The sequence below is a fragment of the Dendrobates tinctorius genome, unplaced genomic scaffold, assembly GCF_039654945.1.
Source record: "Dendrobates tinctorius isolate UK_male_01 unplaced genomic scaffold, ASM3965494v1 ptg000322l, whole genome shotgun sequence".
NCBI lineage: Eukaryota > Metazoa > Chordata > Amphibia > Anura > Dendrobatidae > Dendrobates > Dendrobates tinctorius.
Genome location: NW_027361989.1, coordinates 3,756,329 through 3,778,496, shown reverse-complemented (window position 1 = coordinate 3,778,496; position 22,168 = coordinate 3,756,329). Strand labels below are relative to the sequence as shown.

General features: G+C 45.8%; 1 protein-coding gene across 2 annotated transcripts in view; it reads left to right on the top strand.

Annotated features, from left to right (window-relative positions):
• The window catches only part of LOC141074034 (uncharacterized), a 28,959-nt gene extending 7,045 nt beyond the window's left edge, over positions 1 to 21,914 (top strand). For both annotated transcript variants that reach the window (XM_073561551.1, XM_073561550.1), the window contains one exon: positions 21,020 to 21,914. In XM_073561551.1, coding sequence (XP_073417652.1) covers positions 21,020 to 21,201 — 182 coding nt within the window. In that variant the 3' untranslated portion in view covers positions 21,202 to 21,914. The remainder of the gene's footprint in view (positions 1 to 21,019) is intronic.
• Positions 21,915 to 22,168: the final 254 nt, after the last annotated feature.

Below are 22,168 nucleotides of genomic sequence, written 5' to 3'. Positions count from 1 at the left end.
TCTTCATCCACCCCAATCCCCCCATCCCCCTTCCCCCTATTTTTACCCCCCTCCACCCCACTTTTGCGCCACCTCCGTGCGCAGCTGCCGAGCGTTGATTGGTGACGAGGTTCACCGATCAACTCTTGAGCTCGTTTTTTTTTCCTTAGCCCCTTTTGCGCCACTTCCGTACACACATCCCGCAGCCGCAAAAGTTGGATAAGTGACACACGTCACTTATCCAAGCTTGTGCCTGCCGCTTTTCATTTTTTTCACCCCCCTTTGTGCCACCTAACTACAACCCTAACTGTTGATCCCTGCCCAATCTCTCTTCTTCCACCCCAATCCCCCCATCCCCCTTCCCCCTATTTTTACCCCCCTCCACCCCACTTTTGCGCCACCTCCGTGCGCAGCCGCCGAGCGTTGATTGGTGACGCAGTTCACCGATCAACACTTGAGCTCGCTTTTTTTTCCTTAGCCCCTCCGTACACACATCCCGCAGCTGCGAAACTTGGATAAGTGACACAGTTCACTTATCAGAGTTTGCCGTTTTCCTTTTTTTTTTTTTCCACCCCCCCTTGCGCCACCCCGTGCGCACATCCAGCAGCCTAGTTTTGATAAGTGACACTTATCAGCTAGGGCCTGCTGTTTTATACTTTTTTCCACAGCTTTTTCTTTACAGAAAGTTTACACCAATCACTCCCCCCCCTCACGTACACATACAGTTTTCAATAAAGTGTACACCCAAGCACCATATTTACACAAAAATGTCATCAAATTCATCCCAACAGCGCTATTCAGTGGAGGAGGCATATGCTTTACTTGCCTCCGAAACTGATAGCGATTTGGATGACGATCCGACTTTTCTTTATTTTTCGGATTCTTCATCCTCTTCTTCTTCCTCTTCTCCCTCCTCATCTTCCTCCTCGGGTCCTGCGGAACCGCCACGCAGACGCTCCAGGACAGTAGATGAGGCAGCGCCCACCATGCCCGCAGCTGACCCAGTGCTCCCCGTATGGACCTCGCCCCCCGAAAATTACGAGCCACTGATTCCTGATTTTGTGGCAGAATCAGGAATCAAGTTTGACACCACCGGCCTCACAGAAATTGACTTTTTCAAAGTCTTTTTCTCTGAGGATTTTGTTAACCTCATGGTGGAGCAAACTAATTTGTACGCTCGTCAATTTTTGGAGCAAAACCCGCGTTCAACATTTTCAAACTGGTCTCCTGTAGACGCAGTTGAAATGACGCAGTTTTGGGGCCTGGTCCTCCATATGGGGATACTGAAGAAACCGGAAATTCGGCAATATTGGAGTGTTGATATTTTATACAACACTCCAGTGTTCCGAATGGTCATGGCCCGGACGCGTTTTGAGGCCATCCACAAGTTTCTGCATTATACTGATAATGCAGCGTGTCCCGCACAAGATGACCCCAACTTTGACCGTCTGTTCAAAGTTCGGCCGGTCATCGAACACTTCAACAAAAAGTTTGCTGAAGTGTACGTGCCCCAAAGGGACATCTGCGTGGATGAGTCCTTGGTTCACTTCAAGGGAAGGCTGCGATTCCGTCAATACCTGCCCAGTAAGAGGGCCAGGTACGGAATCAAACTCTATAAGTTGTGTGAGAGTACCTCAGGGTACACCCACAAGTTTAGAGTTTACGAAGGGAAGGACACCCGGATTGAACCCCCTGAGTGTCCTCCTTTCCTGGGAGTGAGTGGGAAAATTGTGTGGGATTTGGTGCACCCACTGCTGGATAAAGGTTATCACCTCTACACTGATAACTTTTATACCAGCATCCCACTCTACAAATCCCTCTCTGAGCGACGTACCGCAGCCTGCGGTACTGTCCGCAAAAATCAGAGAGGCCTCCTGAAGACGCTACTTGGGCAGATGCTCCGAAAAGGTGAGAGCAGAGCCCAATGTAGCGACCACCTGCTGGTGGTCAAGTACAAGGACAAGAGAGATGTCCATCTCTTGACCACCATACACGGTGATGGCAGTACCCTCTGCACTGTACGGGGTACCTCTACACAGGTCCTCAAACCGACATGTGTAGTGGGGTACAACAAAAAAATGGGGGGAGTTGATCTCTCCGATCAACTCCTCCAACCGTACAATGCATTGAGGAAGGCCAAGGTGTGGTACAAAAAGCTGGCCGTGCACATCGTCCAAATGGCAATGCTCAAAGCATTCCTGCTGTCACAATGTGCATGCCCCAGCGATACGGCGTACCTTCATTTCCAGGAGGTAGTGGTTAAGGCCATGATGTTTGGCGCTCAGGAAGGAGCGGGCCCCAGTACTTCAGGAACTGAAGGTGCTCGTATTGTCCCAGGTCAGCATTTTCCGGGGGTGGTCCCGCCAACCCCAAGAAAAGGTAAGCCGCAAAAAAGGTGTCGAGTGTGTTACAAAAAAGGAATACGCAGGGACACCACTTACCAGTGCGACACCTGCCCCGAAAAACCTGGCCTGTGCATGAAGGATTGCTTCAAATTGTACCACACCTCCATGCACTACTAATTTACATTAGATTAGTTGGGGGCACATCTAGATTTGTTCATTGGGGGTCTAGTATCCAAAATGATGTCATATGTGGGGTTTTTTCCTGTTTAGGCACATCAGGGACTCTGCAAATGGAACATGACGCCAGCAGACCATCAAAGTCTGCATTCCAAAACAACACTACTTCCCTTTCGAGCCCCAACGTGTGCCTAAACAGTTTTTTCCCACATGTGGGGTACCAGAGTACCCAGGACAAATTGGACAACGACTTTTGGGGTCCAATTTCTCCTGTTACTCTTGGGAAAATTAAAAATTGGGGACTAAATGATCATTTATGTGGGAACAAAACAGGATTTTATATTTTCACGCCTGGGCATTATAATCTTTAGTGAAACACTTGGGGGTTCAAAGTGCTCACCACACATCTAGATAAGTTCCTTAGGGGGTCTAGTTTCCAAAATGGGGTCACTTATGGGGGGTTTCTACTGTTTAGGAACATCAAGGGCTCTGCAAATGGAACATGACGCCCGCAGACCATTCCATCAAAGTCTGCTTTCCAAAACGTCATTACTTCCCTTTCGAGCCCTGACGTGTGCCCAAACAGTAGTTTTCTCCCACATGTGGGGTATCAGGGTACTCAGGACAAATTGGACAACAACTTTTGGGGTCCAATTTCTCCTGTTACTCTTGGGAAAATTAAAAATTGGGGACTAAATGATCATTTATGTGGGAACAAAACAGGATTTTATATTTTCACGCCTGGGCATTATAATCTTTAGTGAAACACTTGGGGGTTCAAAGTGCTCACCACACATCTAGATAAGTTCCTTAGGGGGTCTAATTTCCAAAATGGGGTCACTTATTGGGGGTTTCTACTGTTTAGGAACATCAAGTGCTCTGCAAATGGAACATGACGCCCACAGACCATTCCATCAAAGTCTGCTTTCCAAAACGTCATTACTTCCCTTTCGAGCCCTGACGTGTGCCCAAACAGTAGTTTTCTCCCACATGTGGGGTATCAGGGTACTCAGGACAAATTGGACAACAACTTTTGGGGTCCAATTTCTCCTGTTACTCTTGGGAAAATTTAAAAATTGGGGACTAAATGATCATTTATGTGGGAACAAAACAGGATTTTATATTTTCACGCCTGGGCATTATAATCTTTAGTGAAACACTTGGGGGTTCAAAGTGCTCACCACACGTCTAGATAAGTTCCTTAGGGGGTCTAGTTTCCAAAATGGGGTCACTTATTGGGGGTTTCTACTGTTTAGGAACATCAAGGGCTCTGCAAATGGAACATGACGCCCGCAGACCATTCAATCAAAGTCTGCTTTCCAAAACGTCATTACTTCCATTTCGAGCCCTGACGTGTGCCCAAACAGTAGTTTTCTCCCACATGTGGGGTATCAGGGTACTCAGGACAAATTGAACAACAACTTTTGGGGTCCAATTTCTCCTGTTACTCTTGGGAAATTAAAAATTGGGGACTAAATGATCATTTATGTGGGAACAAAACAGGATTTTATATTTTCACGCCCGGGTGTTATAAACTTCTGTGAAGCCCTTGGGGGTTCAAAGTGCTCACCACACATCTAGATAAGTTCCTTAGGTGGTCTAGTTTCCAAAATGGGGTCACTTGTGGGGGGTTTCCACTGTTTAGACACATCAAACGCTCGTCAAACGTGACATGGCGTCCGATCTCAATTCCAGCCAATTTTAGGTTGAAAAAGTCAAACGGGGCTCCTTCCCTTCTGAGCCCTGCCATGTGCCTAAACAGTGGTTCCCCCCCACATATTGGGTATCAGCGTACTCAGGACAAATTTGACAACAACCTTTGGGGTCCAATTTCTCCTGTTACCCTTGGGAAAACAAAATATTGGGGACTAAATGATCATGTTTGTGGAAAAAATATGATTTTTTATTTTCACGCCCGGGTGTTATAAACTTCTGTGAAGCCCTTGGGGGTTCAAAGTGCTCACCACACATCTAGATAAGTTCCTTAGGTGGTCTAGTTTCCAAAATGGGGTCACTTGTGGGGGGTTTCCACTGTTTAGGCACATCAGATGCTCGTCAAACGTGACATGGCGTCCGATCTCAATTCCAGCCAATTTTAGGTTGAAAAAGTCAAACGGGGCTCCTTCCCTTGTGAGCCCTGCCATGTGCCTAAACAGTGGTTCCCCCCCACATATTGGGTATCAGCATACTTAGGACAAATTTGACAAGAACCTTTGGGGTCCAATTTCTCCTGTTACCCTTGGGAAAACAAAATATTGGGGACTAAATGATCATGTTTGTGGAAAAAATATGATTTTTTATTTTCACGCCCGGGTGTTATAAACTTCTGTGAAGCCCTTGGGGGTTCAAAGTGGTCACCACACATCTAGATAAGTTCCTTAGGGGGTCTAGTTTCCAAAAGGGGGCCACTTGTGGGGGGGTTTCCACTGTTTAGGCACATCAGACGCTTGTCAAACGCGACATGGCGTCCGATCTCAATTCCAGCCAATTTTAGGTTGAAAAAGTCAAACGGGGCTCCTTCCCTTCTGAGCCCTGCCATGTGCCCAAACAGTGGTTCATCCCCACATATTGGGTATCAGCGTACTCAGGACAAATTTGACAAGAACCTTTGGGGTCCAATTTCTGCTGTTACCCTTGGGAAAACAAAATATTGGGGACTAAATGATCATGTTTGTGGAAAAAATATGATTTTTTATTTTCACTCCCGGGTGTTATAAACTTCTGTGAAGCCCTTGGGGGTTCAAAGTGGTCACCACACATCTAGATAAGTTCCTTAGGGGGTCTAGTTTCCAAAATGGGGTCACTTGTGGGGGGTTTCCACTGTTTAGGCACATCAGACGCTCGTCAAACGTGACATGGCGTCCGATCTCACTTCCAGCCAATTCTAGGTTGAAAAAGTCAAACGGGGCTCCTTCCCTTCTGAGCCCTGCCATGTGCCTAAACAGTGGTTCCCCCCCACATATTGGGTATCAGCGTACTCAGGACAAATTTGACAACAACCTTTGGGGTCCAATTTCTCCTGTTACCCTTGGAAAAACTAAATATTGGGGACTAAATGATCATGTTTGTGGAAAAAATATGATTTTTTATTTTCACGCCTGGGTGTTATAAACTTCTGTGAAGCCCTTGGGGGTTCAAAGTGGTCACCACACATCTAGATAAGTTCCTTAGGGGGTCTAGTTTCCAAAATGGGGTCACTTGTGGGGGGTTTCCACTGTTTAGGCACATCAGACACTCGTCAAACGCGACATGGCGTCCGATCTCAATTCCAGCCAATTTTAGACTGAAAAAGTCAAACGGGGCTCCTTCCCTTCTGAGCCCTGCCATGTGCCCAAACAGTGGTTCCTCCCCACATATTGGGTATCAGCGTACTCAGGACAAATTTGACAACAACCTTTGGGGTCCAATTTCTCCTGTTACCCTTGGGAAAACAAAATATTGGGGACTAAATGATCATGTTTGTGGAAAAAATATGATTTTTTATTTTCACTCCCGGGTGTTATAAACTTCTGTGAAGCCCTTGGGGGTTCAAAGTGGTCACCACACATCTAGATAAGTTCCTTAGGGGGTCTAGTTTCCAAAATGGGGTCACTTGTGGGGGGTTTCCACTGTTTAGGCACATCAGACCCTCGTCAAACGTGACATGGCGTCCGATCTCAATTCCAGCCAATTTTAGGTTGAAAAAGTCAAACGGGGCTCCTTCCCTTCTGAGCCCTGCCATGTGCCTAAACAGTGGTTCCCCCCCACATATTGGGTATCAGCGTACTCAGGACAAATTTGACAACAACTTTTGGGGTCCAATTTCTCCTGTTACCCTTGGGAAAACAAAATATTGGGGACTAAATGATCATGTTTGTGGAAAAAATATGATTTTTTATTTTCACGCCTGGGTGTTATAAACTTCTGTGAAGCCCTTGGGGGTTCAAAGTGGTCACCACACATCTAGATAAGTTCCTTAGGGGGTCTAGTTTCCAAAATGGGGTCACTTGTGGGGGGTTTCCACTGTTTAGGCACATCAGACACTCGTCAAACGCGACATGGCGTCCGATCTCAATTCCAGCCAATTTTAGGTTGAAAAAGTCAAACGGGGCTCCTTCCCTTCTGAGCCCTGCCTTGTGCCCAAACAGTGGTTCCCCCCCATATATTGGGTATCAGCGTACTCAGGATAAATTTGACAACAACTTTTGGGGTCCAATTTCTCCTGTTACCCTTGGGAAAATAAAAAAATTGTTGCTAAAATATTATTTTTGTGACTAAAAAGTTAAATGTTCATTTTTTCCTTCCACGTTGCTTCTGCTCCTGTGAAGCACCTGAAGGGTTAATAATCTTCTTGAATGTAGTTTTGAGTAGCTTCAGGGGTGCAGTTTTTAGAATGGTGTCACTTTTGGGTATTTTCTGCCATATAGACCCCTCAAAGTGACTTCAAATGTGAGGTGGTCCCTAAAAAAAATGGTTTTGTAAGTTTTGTTGTAAAAATTAGAAATCGCTTGTCAAATTTTAACCCTTATAACTTCCTAACAAAAAAAAATGTTGTTTCCCAAATTGTGCTGGTGTAAAGTAGACATGTGGGAAATGTTATTTAGTAACTATTTTGTGTCACATATTTCTCTGTTTTAAGGGCATACAAATTCAAAGTTTGAAAATTGCAAAATTTTCAAAATTTTTGCCATATTTCTGTTTTTTTCATAAATAAACGCAAGTTATAGCGAAAATTTTTTACCACTAAAGTGAAGTACAATATGTCACGAGAAAACAATCTCAGAATCGCCTAGATCCGTTGAAGCGTTCCAGAGTTATAACCTCATAAAGGGACAGTGGTCAGAATTGTAAAAATTGGCCCGGTCATGAACGTGCAAACCACCCTTGGGGGTGAAGGGGTTAATATCTGACGTGTGTCACTTTATGTGGTGATAAATTCTTCACAAAGGATAATAGAAAACAACTGGATCTTACAAATTATTTTCCAGCTTCGCACTATACCCTACATACGATTGTACACTACTGTCTGGGCACATGGCAGTGTTCAGAAGGGAAGGAGCGCCATTTAGCTATTTGAATGAAGATCTAGCTGGAATAGTTTGCAGACACAATGTATTGGGAGCACTGTTCATGGTCACCTGGCAGCTCAAAAGAAGTCCACCATGAACATGCTTGGCTCTATCTTCTCTGCTTTCCATATCCCAAGGATTGCCTTGCTCATCGCCCTTTAATACCATTACATGAATCTGGACTTACACTGGGACCCCTAGGCTTGGACCATGGTGTTACCTGCTATTCTGTGCTGTTAGATGGCAAGAAGAATAGTCAGATAGCTGGGTTAGAACCAGAAGGACAGAATACAGAATCAGAAGACACAAGAGTAGTCAGTAAACGGGCCACGGTCACAGCAGGAAACAAATACACAAGCCGCAAGCTGAGCACAGAGGACTCAACCAGAGGAGAACAGCGCTGTATCTGGCAGATTCCGGCCATGTGCTTTGCGCTTTAGTAAGGTGTGGTACTTTCCAATTGGCTGAAGTAGGGAGCAGATTACTCCAGCTGGACAGCAGGAACAGATCCCAGATGAGATTGGACACACCATATGCAGAAGCCCTAACTAGTGTTGAGCGATACCTTCCGATATCGGGAAATATAGGATCGGATTGGATCGTACCGATACCCCAAAAATATCGGGTATTGCCGATTCAGATACCGGAAACCCATGCAAGTCAATGGGGCACAAATATCGGAATGAAAATAAACCCTTTCTTTCCTTGCACATCCAGTTCGGGAGGGGGGAAGAGTGTGGGCGGAGGCTGTGCGTGTGTGTGTGTGTGCAGGCGGGGTCTGTGCGGGCCTGCCGGAGGTCTGTGCGGGCCTGCCGGGGGTCTGTGTGGGCCTGTAGGGGGTCTGTACGGGCCTGCCGGGGGTCTGTGCAGGCCTGCCGGGGGTCTGTACGGGCCGGCCGGGGGTCTGTGCGGGCCTGTAGGTTGTGTGTGTGGGCCTGTCGGTTGTGTGTGTGTGCAGGCATCGTCCGATGGGACTACAAGTCCCATCGGGTGATGCCTGCTACAATGATAGTGATTGACACATTAGCCAATGATGGGACAGTAGTAGTCCCATCATCCGGCTAATGTGTTGAATGTAAAAAAAAAAAAAAAAGCATACATACTACATATATACTACATTCATACAACATGCTACATACATACAACATACATACTACATACAATACATTCATACAATACATTCACATAGACATACAGTACATACAGTTGTGGCCAAAAGTATTGACACCCCTGCAATTCTGTCAGATAATACTCAGTTTCTTCCTGAAAATGATTGCAAACACAAATTCTTTGATATTATTATCTTCATTTAATTTGTCTTAAATGAAAAAACACAAAAAGAATTGTCCTAAAGCCAAATTGGATATAATTCCACACCAAACATAAAAAAGAGGGTGGACAAAAGTATTGGCACTGTTCGAAAAATCATGTGATGCTTCTCTAATTTGTGTAATTAACAGCACCTGTAACTTACCTGTGGCACCTAACAGGTGTTGGCAATAACTAAATCACACTTGCAGCCAGTTGACATGGATTAAAGTTGACTCAACCTCTGTCCTGTGTCCTTGTGTGTACATTGAGCATGGAGAAAAGAAAGAAGACCAAAGAACTGTCTGAGGACTTGAGAAACCAAATTGTGAGGAAGCATGAGCAATCTCAAGGCTACAAGTCCATCTCCAAAGACCTGAGTGTTCCTGTGTCTACCGTGCGCAGTGAACTGTATAACAGAGTACATACTCACCATCACTTGTCACTTTGATCCCCGAAGCCAGTGTCATCTATAAAAAATATTAAAATAACAAACAACCAATATACTCCCTGGTCCGCAGAAATCCACGAGTGTCCCACGACGATCTCCCGTGGAGAGCAGCAGCATCAGCTGATGCGACTGCCCTCTAGGGGCTCCAGGAATACAATGACGGGAGGTAGGCATTCCTCCGCCACTGTAAAAAAAATAGTCCCTAGTCTCACTTTTGGCATTGCTGTGTGAGAAAGTTCCCACGCAGCTTTTGCCATAAAGTGAGACTAGTGAACTATAGTAACCTCTCAGTGATGCACTGCAGGAGATCGTCGTGGGACACTAGTGGATTTCTGCGGATCACAGAGTATATTGGTTGTTTGTTATTTTAATATTTTTTACAGATGACACTGGCTTCGGGGATCAAAGTGACAAGTGATGGTGAGTATGTACTCTATGTTATATGTACTGTATGTCTATATGTATGTATTGTATGTTGTATGAATGAAGTATATATGTAGTAAGTATGTATTATGTAGTATGTATGTTGTATGAATGTAGTATGTATGGTTGTATGAATGTAGTATATATGTAGTATGTATGTTGTATGAATGTAGTATGTATGTATGTTGTATGAATGTTGTGTGTATATATGTAGTATGTATGAATGTAGTATATATGTAGTATGTTGTATGAATGTAGTATGTATGTTGTATGAATGTTGTGTATATATGTAGTATGTATGTATGTTGTATGAATGTAGTATATATGTAGTAAGTATGTATGTTGTATGAATGTAGTATATATAGTATGTATGAATGTAGTATGTATGCATGTTGTATGTATGTAGTATGTATAGTTTTTTTTTTTTTTTACATTCAACACATTAGCCGGATGATGGGACTACTACTGTCTCATCATTGGCTAATGTGTCAATCACTGTCATTGTAGCAGGCATAGCCCGATGGGACTTGCAGTCCCATCGGATGATGCCTGCACACACACACAACCCCCGGCAGGCCCGCACAGACCCCCGGCAGGCCCGCACAAACCGCGCATCATGATGACATCATTTCAGCAGTCAATCACAGCCATGCCATTAGTTAACATGGCTAACACAACTGGCTCATGTATTATGGGAACTTCCGATTCCGGTATTCGATAGTGTAAAAATATCGGAACTCCGATAAAGCGAATATCAGCCGATACCCGATATTTGCAGTATCGGAATGCTCAACACTAGACCTAACATAACTAAATGACAGAAAACCAGAACAATCGAAATCCCCATAAAGTGATTCTATTTTATAAATTAATTCACTGAGGGTTATAATCCTTAGGAGGAGTGAATATTTTGACTCCACAGCCACTTTCTGCAAATTAACACGCAGTGGATGTTGGAGAGTGAAAATTACACATTTTCCATTTTATTACCCACCACATAGTGCCCAGATTGTGCTCCAGGAGACACACACCGCAAATTAAGTGGATTCTTCTCACTATAATATTACTAAATACAGGGATCCTAAATAGAGGTGAGCGACTTTTGGTTTTTTAGGGTCGCGTTTCGTTTCGTGAAACCCGACTTTTCCAAAAGTCGGGTCGAGCAAGATCGTCCGATGATAGGGAAAAGTCGGGGTCGTCCCGAAACTCGAAACCCAATGTAAGTCAATGGGGAATAAAAGTCGGCAGTGAGAGGAGTACAGGAAACACACCAACAGTGCCCATTTGAATGCCAAAAGCATCAATTCTTCTTACTTAAGCTTGTCAACCTTAATTAACTTCATAATACAAGTTATGCACTGAAAAATGGGGGTTATTTGGCTACAAACTGTGGGGGGGGAGGGCTGGCTCCAGGTTTTAATGTGCCCTGGGCAAAAGAGCGCCCCTTTAACACATACCACAACTCATCATGCTCCGATACGGCAGAGAAATAGCGGTATATAGTACAATGAAAAATACTTCACTTTTTACATCTCATGACGAGGCCCATCTATTTCTCCATACAGAATCATTGGTCCCATATAATGTTTGAAACAGTATATGATGAGCTCCACATAATGCTACAGTATATGTTGGTCCCCATGGATGAAGCTCCACTGTCTTATGGGCCCAAATAATGCTCCAAACATAATGGGCCCCATTTCTAATGCTCTAGTGTATAATGGGCCCTGTAAATGCTGCTCCAGTGTCTGATGTCCACCTTTGGAATGTTCCAGTGTATGGTGGGCCCCATCTATCATTCTCCAGAGTATAGTGCTCCCCAAAAATTGCTGTCCCAACATTGAAAACAATCAAATAAGTCTCCTCGCTAGGGAATCCCTGTACTTGTCTGGACTCCTCGTCATCCCCATCTTCCATCTCACTGCACAGTATTTCAACTTTGCAAGTGCTGTGATCCTGAGCAAGCAGGGGGGGCCCACTCGTTGGCGACGGCACTGGCACAGAGCCCCTGATAGTACGGTGGTGTGTCTGATGGCGGGTGGGCCGAACCTGCACTTTCATCTTCAGCTTCCTCTTTGTCACCGTGTAAGATGGAACTGTATATGGGAAGGGTAACCTGAGTTTCATCAGGGTCAGATTCAGGCCGTGTAGCGTGCGAGGGGAATGTAGTGGTCTGGGTCAATGTACCAGCAGATTCATCGAGCAGTGGCTGGGCATCAGTGCACTTGTGTCGCCCCCAGGAGTACGGTCGCCACAGTGGCATTACCTTCTTCCTAGGGAGTGTGATGTCATGCTTGGGAGCAACGAACGATCTCTCTAGCAGGTTAACTGATTGGGCGGCGTTATTCCCACGAGTCATGACCCTCCAAACAGCGTTCATGAAGGCAAAGTGTTTGTTTTACGTGGGCAGTATGGTTGCAAAGCTGAACCTTAAAGGAATGTCCAGAAGGGCACCACCAGGAGTGGAGCCTACAGTTAAATTCGACTCCACCTGGGAAACCTCAACCATGCCAGCTACAGAACAGATGCACACATTGCAAGCTTAATTCCGTTAACGAACGAGACTCCGTCATGCCCCGCGGTCCAAGTCCGGCTTACTAGAGGGACACGTGAGGCTCTGGCACATGAGATTGGCCAATAACTGGTGTGTCATGCCCTTACATGTCCGTGGCTGCATGTGCGCTACACTGAAAAGGCCAGCGTTTGTCGCTTACAGGTGCAGATAACCCGCTGAACAACGTTAGTGATGGGGATCTGTGATTACAATTATTACCCGCGAACAATGATTTCCCAGTAAGTGCAGGTCAACTGCAGTTCCGGAATTAGGCCTAACCGTCATTCCTGAAAAAATGAAAAACTTACGTGTGCAAACCACAGGTGCTGTAGCTTGCTTAACAGCTCGCCAGCCGTTCTCACGCCCAGTATGGATTGCATGTGATTGCACAAAGGTTAGAAAGGGTACCATATCCCCGGATAACATGTATGGATAGCGTACACATTCAAAATATATGTCTATACATCAGGAGGCAGGCTCAGACGGTGTTAGGCCCAGTATGGATTGCACGTGATTGCACAAAGGTGAGAAAGGGTACCGTATCCCCAGATAACATGTATGGATAGCGTACACATTCAAAATATATGTATATACATCAGGAGGCAGGCTCAGACGGTGTTAGGCCCAGTATGGATTGCACGTGATTGCACAAAGGTGAGAAAGGGTACCGTATCCCCAGATAACATGTATGGATAGCGTACACATTCAAAATATATGTCTATACATCAGGAGGCAGGCTCAGACGGTGTTAGGCCCAGTATGGATTGCACGTGATTGCACAAAGGTGAGAAAGGGTACCGTATCCCCAGATAACATGTATGGATAGCATACACATTCAAAATATATGTCTATACATCAGGAGGCAGGCTCAGACGGTGTCAGGCCCAGTATGGATTGCACGTGATTGCACAAAGGTGAGAAAGGGTTCCGTATCCTCAGATAACATGTATGGATAGCGTACACATTCAAAATATATGTCTATACATCAGGAGGCAGGCTCAGACGGTGTTAGGCCCAGTATGGATTGCACGTGATTGCACAAAGGTGAGAAAGGGTACCGTATCCCAAGATAACATATATGGATAGCGTACACATTCAAAATATATGTCTATACATCAGGAGGCAGGCTCAGACGGTGTTAGGCCCAGTATGGATTGCACGTGATTGCACAAAGGTTAGAAAGGGTACCGTATCCTCAGATAACATGTATGGATAGCGTACACATTCAAAATATATGTCTATACATCATGAGGCAGGCTCAGACGGTGTTAGGCCCAGTATGGATTGCACAAAGGTGAGAAAGGGTACCGTATCCCCAGATAACATGTATGGATAGCATACACATTCAAAATATATGTCTATACATTAGGAGGCAGGCTCAGACGGTGTTAGGCCCAGTATGGATTGCACTTGATTGCACAAAGGTGAGAAAGGGTACCGTATACCCAGATAACATGTATGGATAGCGTACACATTCAAAATATATGTCTATACATCATGAGGCAGGCTCAGACGGTGTTAGGCCCAGTATGGATTGCACGTGATTGCACAAAGGTGAGAAAGGGTACCGTATCCCCAGATAACATGTATGGATAGCGTACACATTCAAAATATATGTCTATACATCAGGAGGCAGGCTCAAACGGTGTCAGGCCCAGTATGGATTTGACGGCCCAGACTACACAGCGGAGGAGCAGGGAGAGGTAAAGATTGCAAATGCTGGGGCCCCGCCCAAGCAAGGGGGGCCCACTCGTGGGCGTCGGTACTGGCACTGGGCCCCTCATAGTACGGCGGTGTGTCTGACGGCGGGTGTGCACCACCACCGTCAGAGACACTTGATTGCACTATGAGGGACCCTGTGCCAGTGCCCGCGCCCAAGATTCGGCCTACCCACCTGTCCAGGGCAACGGCACTCGCACGGTGTCGTGCGCTAGGTGGTGACCCCGGCCATGGGGGGGGAGGCAGCACAGTTAGGGAGTTTTAGAAAGTGGCATATGTTGATGTTGGACATTCAGCTGATGCAAAAGGTGAAATAGGTCAAGACCCAGGAATAGGTGGACCAAAGCAAGCCATTTTTCTGTCACCCTATGTGTCATCAGGGGAAGGTGGGACAAAATCCTTGGAAACCCATGCGTGGTTCATTTTAATGAAGGTTAGATCATCCACATTTTGGGTTGACAGACGGGTCCTTTTTTCTGTCAGGATTGATCCAGCTGCACTGAAGACTCTTTCCGATAGCACACTTGCAGCTGGGCAAGCGAGCTCCTGTAAGGCATATTGTGCCAATTCAGGCCAGGTGTCCAGTTTAGCAGCCCAATAGTCAAAGGGGAATGACCTGTGTGGGAGAACATCGATATGGGAGGAAAAGTAGTTTGTAACCATAGTTGACAACTGCTGTCTCCTGTCACTTTCCATCGATGCAGTATTACCAGTTGTGTGAGCGGTACTTGAAAAATCAGTCCACAACATTGTCATGAAACCCCTGTCTCCAACGCCACTTCTGCTGTGTGCACCACGAACACCTCTGCCAAGCTGACCCCGGCCCGTACGGCTCGTGTGAGAACCATCACCGCTGCTGTGTGCTGGGAATGCCTCAAGCAACCGATTTACCAGAGTTGCTTGTTTATTAGCCAATATTAGGTCAAGGTTCTCCTGTGGCATGATGTTTTGTAATTTGCCTTTATAGCGTGGATCCAGGATGCTGGCCAACCAGTAGTCGTCATCGTTCATCATTTTGGCAATGCGGGGGTCCCTTTTTAGGATCTGCAAGGCATAATCTGACATGTGGGCCAATGTTCCCGGTGTCAATGATGCACTGCGAGTGCTGGTTGGAGGAGCACTTTCTGGCAAATCCACATCCCTCCAGTCATGCACAAACCCTGTACCAGACCTTGCCACGCCAACATTTTCACTTGCCCCACGAGATGCATCCTCCTCCCCTAAGTAATCATCCCCATCATCCTCCTCCTCTTCTTCCTCCACCTCGTCCAGGAGAGGTCCCTGAGCAGACAATGGCTGAATGTCATCAAGGATTCCCTCCTCCTCTTCCTCATCAACATTGGCTGCAGAAGCCTGCTCCTTAAGGTGCGTCAAAGTTTGCATGAGCAGACGCATAAGTGGGATGCTCATGCTTAGGATGGCGTCGTCTGCGCTTACCAGCCGTGTGCATTCCTCAAAACACTGAAGGACTTTACAGAGGTCTTTCAGCTTCGACCACTGCACACCTGTCAACTCCATGTCTGCTCTCAAAGTGCCTGGCCGTGTATCCTCCCACAAATGCATTATGGCCTGCCTCTGCTCGCACAGCCGCTCCACCATGTGCAGGGTGGAGTTCCACCTTGTTGCAATGTCGATAATGAGGCGGTGGTTGGGAAGGTGGAGCAATCGCTGCAGCTTCTGCATACGAACGGAGTGTACAGGCGACCGGCGGATGTGCGCGCACAGTCTTCGCACCTTCTGGAGCAGGGCTGTTAACTCCGGATAATTTTTGAGGAAGCACTGCACCACCAGGTTCAAGGTGTGAGCCAAGCAAGGTATGTGGCTGAGTTTTGAAAGGGCTATGGCTGCCACAAAATTACGGCCGTTATCACTAACTACCTTGCCTGCCTCAAGATGTACACTGCCCAGCCATGACTCAGTTTGTCGCTGAAAGTACTCGGCCAGCACCTCGGCGGTGTGTCTGTCGCCCAAACACATCATCTGCAACACAGCCTGCTGACGCTTTCCACTAGCTGCTCGATAGGGGGACACCTCGTGTGCAACAGTGGCAGATGGAGTGCTCGTACGACTGCGCTCTGGACGAGTTTTCGCTTCTGGAGGAGGAGGGTCGAACGCCTACAGCCAACTGTTTCCTATACCGTGGGCTAGGCAGCACTGTCCCACCACCGCTGTCCCCTGTGGACCCTGCATCCACCACATTAACCCAGTGCGCAGTGATGGACACGTAACGGCCCTGGCCATGCCGACTGGACCATGCATCAGTTGTGAGGTGCACCTTTCCGCTCACTGACTGCTTGAGTGCATGGACAATGCGGTCTTTCACATGATGGTGGAGGGCTGGGATGGCTTTGCGAGAGAAGAAGTGGCGACTGGGTAGGTCATAGCGTGGTACTGCATAGGCCATGAGTTCGCGGAAAGCTGCGCTTTCCACCAACCGAAAGGGCATCATCTCAAACGAGATTAGTTTGGCAATGTGGGCGTTCAAACCCAGTGTACGTGGATGAGAGACTGAGTACTTTCTTGACCTATTCATAGTGTCTGGGAGGGTGAGCTGGACTTGAGAGCTGCATATTGTGGAAGTAGCGGTGGACAGGGCGGACTGAGAGAGGGTTGATGATGGTGATGGAGTTGGTGTTCTTTCTGATGGCCTAGAATCAGTCTTTCGTTGATATAACAGTGGGATTCCCTGACTGCTGTGGCCTTGCAACGACACCTCAACATTTGCTGCTGTGCTAACCGGTGGGCTTACAGTGGGGGAAACAATGTAGCGTTGCTGACTACCTTCGTTGTGATCAGTTGCACATGTGGCACTTGAGGTTTGGTGTTGTGTCCACGCTTGCAAGTGCATGCTGGTTAAATGTCTAAGCATGCAACTGGTATTCAAATTTTTCAGATTTTTCCCTCGGCTAAAGGTCTTTGCGCACTTCTTACAGATAACCTTGGCCTGATCATGAGGATTTTGTTCAAAAAAGTGCCACACTGCACTCTTCCTACTTTGGCAGACATTTTGCGGCCTAGCACGCTGTGATCTTTTGACCCTCTGGACAAGCTGTCCAGCAACTCTTGATTTTTGGAACCTGTCTTTGGAGTGCTCCGGGCCTGCCAGATAACAGCTGTTGCGATGTCGATGTCTGCTGTGGATGCTCCTCATCTGAGCTATTGGAAGCAGCACCCTCTTCCCCCAATGGATGCCAATCTGGGTCAACAACTGGGTCATCTTTCACCTCCTTTTCAATGTCATGTGCACCTTCCTCTGTGTCACCGTGTATGGTGGTATAGTGTGCGGGAAGGGGCACCTGAGTCTCATCAGGGTCAGAATCTGGCTCTGTACACTGCGAGGACAATGTAGTGCTCTGAGTGAATGTACCAGCAGAATCATCCATCAGCGGCTGTGCATCAGTGCACTCCATGTCAGATTCATCTTGGCCTGGGTAATTCACCATTTGACTTGATAATCCAGGCATGGTATGTGAAAACAGCTCCATGGAGTAATCAGTAGTATGGCCTGCGTCATCCTTCAATCTTGGTTGGGGTGAAGGACACAAGGAAAGGTGTGTTTCATGAACATGAGCCTCCAATGACGACTCAGTGCTTTTACTTTTTACAACTGAAGAAGAGGAGGCGATAGAGCTGGAGGCTGAGTCAGCAATGTAAGACAAAACTTTTTCCTGATGCTCTGGCTTTAAAAGCGGTTTGCCAACTCCTAGAAAACTAAGCCTTCGAAGCCTTATGGAGCCAGACAATGACGCAGGCTCAACACCTGCATTTGGTCCTATTTTGCTCTTGCCACTACCATCAGATCCACCACCAACACCATCATTACCAGCTGCCAACCCCCGCCCAATTCCACGGCCTCTTCCACCAGCCTTCCTCATTTTTGGTAAAAATGTAGACAAAATCCAACAAACTATATAGTAATGTAAAACAAGGTACAAGGTGTCTATAGGACGGGAGATTTTGAATTTCTGCTCACACTAGTGGACACTGGACACTTTTGGATTGTGTGAGGCCCACTGAATATCTGAGCGCTATGTGACAGGCTCGATGGCACAGCTGTGACCAAAGTGACTAGAGGATAAGTGAGATTTTGAATTTCTGCAGACACTTGTGGACACTGGACACTTTTGGATTGTGTGAGGCCCACTGAATATCTGAGCGCTATGTGACAGGCTCGATGGCACAGCTGTGACCAAAGTGACTAGAAAATAAGTGAGATTTTGAATTTCTGCAGACACTTGTGGACACTGGACACTTTTGGATTGTGTGAGGCCCACTGAATATCTGAGCGCTATGTGACAGGCTCGATGGCACAGCTGTGACCAAAGTGACTAGAGGATAAGTGAGATTTTGAATTTCTGCAGACACTTGTGGACACTGGACACTTTTGGATTGTGTGAGGCCCACTGAATATCTGAGCGCTATGTGACAGGCTCGATGGCACAGCTGTGACCAAAGTGACTAGAGGATAAGTGAGATTTTGAATTTCTGCAGACACTTGTGGACACTGGACACTTTTGGATTGTGTGAGGCCCACTGAATATCTGAGCGCTATGTCACAGGCTCGATGGCACAGCTGTGACCAAAGTGACTAGAGGATAAGTGAGATTTTGAATTTCTGCAGACACTTGTGGACACTGGACACTTTTGGATTGTGTGAGGCCCACTGAATATCTGAGCCCTATGTGACAGGCTCGATGGCACAGCTGTGACCAAAGTGACTAGAGGATAAGTGAGATTTTGAATTTCTGCAGACACTTGTGGACACTGGACACTTTTGGATTGTGTGAGGCCCACTGAATATCTGAGCGCTATGTGACAGGCTCGATGGCACAGCTGTGACCAAAGTGACTAGAGGATAAGTGAGATTTTGAATTTCTGCAGACACTTGTTGACACTGGACACTTTTGGATTGTGTGAGGCCCACTGAATATCTGAGTGCTATGTCACAGGCTCGATGGCACAGCTGTGACCAAAGTGACTAGAGGATAAGTGAGATTTTGAATTTCTGCAGACACTTGTGGACACTGGACACTTTTGGATTGTGTGAGGCCCACTGAATATCTGAGCGCTATGTCACAGGCTCGATGGCACAGCTGTGACCAAAGTGACTAGAGGATAAGTGAGATTTTGAATTTCTGCAGACACTTGTGGACACTGGACACTTTTGGATTGTGTGAGGCCCACTGAATATCTGAGCGCTATGTGACAGGCTCGATGGCACAGCTGTGACCAAAGTGACTAGAGGATAAGTGAGATTTTGAATTTCTGCAGACACTTGTGGACACTGGACACTTTTGGATTGTGTGAGGCCCACTGAATATCTGAGCGCTATGTCACAGGCTCGATGGCACAGCTGTGACCAAAGTGACTAGAGGATAAGTGAGATTTTGAATTTCTGCAGACACTTGTGGACACTGGACACTTTTGGATTGTGTGAGGCCCACTGAATATCTGAGCGCTATGTGACAGGCTCGATGGCACAGCTGTGACCAAAGTGACTAGAGGATAAGTGAGATTTTGAATTTCTGCAGACACTTGTGGACACTGGACACTTTTGGATTGTGTGAGGCCCACTGAATATCTGAGCGCTATGTCACAGGCTCGATGGCACAGCTGTGACCAAAGTGACTAGAGGATAAGTGAGATTTTGAATTTCTGCAGACACTGGACACTTTTGGATTGTGTGAGGCCCACTGAATATCTGAGTGCTATGTCACAGGCAGAAATTGGCTAGTGTATCACAAACTACAAGGTGTATGTAGAATTGGGCAGAGTAGGAATCTCCCTAGAGTACAGGTCTGTAAGAACGGAACATGTCCTCGACTTATTCTCACAGAGTGACACAGATAGCTTCACTGTGGCTGTGATAACAGCCGTTACACGGTACTGTGTGAGGAGCGTACACCGCTGTATGGTGTGAAAAAATGCACGCTCAGTACCTCAGCAGGACAAAAAAAAACAAATTGGGATTGCTTTTAAAAAAGCAGTTTGCAGCTCAGTACCTCAGCAGGACAAAAAAAAAAATTGGGATTGCTTTTAAAAAAGCAGTTTGCAGAGCAGTGGGTAAACAGCAACGCCAGCTGTCAGGAAGCCTTAGAAGGCAGCCCAACAACCAACACCACTGATACACCACAATATAGCCTCCCCTTGCACTGCACACACAGTGACTGGTGTGTTGTACAGGCACAATCGCTAGCAGCAGAAGCAGTTTTTTTTTCTTCCCTGCCTAACACTCTCCCTACAGAATCAGCAGCAACCTCTCCCTATACTGAGATCGGCAGAAGTAAGATGGCGGTCGGCGTGCACGCCCTTTTATACCCCCTGTGACGCCCACCAAAGCAAGCCAATCACTTGCATGCCCTTCTGAAAGATGGTGGTGACCCGTGCCTAGGTCATCACGTTGCCCACAGTGTCCGTGGATCCTGATTGGCTGAAAAAGAGCGCAAAACAAACTTTTGAAACGCGACTTTGGCACGCAAGTCGCCGACCTCGTGGCCGACCTCATCCTAGGGTCGGGTTTCGTTTCATGAAACCCGACTTTGCCCAAAGTCGGCGACTTTTGAAATTTTTCGACCCGTTTCGCTCAACTCTAATCCTAAATGTTGTTTGCGCACATTGCAAGACTCCGAAGTGAAAGCGGATATAACTGGATTGGTTTATGGAAACCTTGTTGCTTTTCAACAGCCTTTGAGCCACTAATAGTGTTTACAGATGATGGACCTGAGTGGGGACTTGTTTTTTGTGAGATGAGAATTGGTATTATTTTCACCTACATAACATTGATTGGTTTCTTTTTATTTGATATTTGGGAGGCAGAATGAACAAACAGTTGAACACCACACACTGCTGGTTCATCCAACAAGGTTTTCTATTAGACTGTGAACTGTCATTGTCTTGGTAAATAATTAAAGTTTTTTACATAGGTTGCCATTTTTATGTACAGTTTAAGTAGAAATGTTCAAAAATATAAAACTTAATATTTTATTAATTTTTTTTTTTTTTTTTATCTTCGCAGATGACTGTAGCAGGAGATCAGAGGGACAGCTGACATCTTCAATTTTTAAATCTGATGATCTTGAGATCCTACAAGATACAACTGAAGTGATTGCTATTACTCCAGATATATCATCATCCATTCACAGCAAAGATCTGTCATCTGATCCTATGAAACAGGTCCCATCTTCTGTTCATTACTGACTATTAAGGAAAATCAAAGTCACAAAAGAGGCATTAAAAAACAAACTGCTCCTAAAGGAAAGAAGACATTTTCATGTTCAGAATGTGGGAAATGTTTTAACAAGAAATCAGATTATGTTAAGCACCAGAGAACTCACACAGTGGAGAAGCCTTTTTCCTGTTCAGAATGTGGGAAATCTTTTGCACAGAAATCACAATTGGTTACCCACAAGAGAACTCACACAGGGGAGAAGGCTTTTTCATGTTCAGAATGTGGGAAATGTTTTAACAATAAATCACATTGTGTTAAGCACCAGAGAACTCACACAGGGGAGAAACTATATTCATGTTCAGAATGTGGGAAATGTTTTGTACATAAATCACATTTTGTTATCCACCAAATAACTCACACAGGAGAGAAGCCTTTTTCATGTTCAGAATGTGGGAAATGCTTTAACAATAAATCAAATTTTGTTAAGCACCAGAGAACTCACACAGGGGAGAAGCCATTTTCATGTTCAGAATGTGGGAAACATTTTAACCAGAAAGCGCTTCTTCATCGCCATCAGAGCAGTCACACAGATGAGAAGCCTTTTTTATTTTCTTAATGTGGGAAATATTTTACTTGGAAATCAACTGTTAATAAACATCAGAGACATAACAAAGGGGAGAAGACTTTTTATGTTCATAATGTTGGAATAGTTTTAACCAAAATTAAATCTTCTTAAATGGGTTGTCTCTTGTCATTCCTCATGTTTGCTGACAAAAGGATAAATATAAACCTTATTAATTCCAAATGTAAAACTATACCCATAATTCACCCCCTGAAGGTTAGTCAGTAGGTGACTAATAGAAAAAACATGTACCCCACATCTCAGTATATAGGGTGAGGTGATGTATACACACTCACTCTCCAAGCCTTTCATTTCTACGGGTTTCATCGTCCTCACCAAAGGCGTCATCAGGAGACTAATTAATATTGATCTAT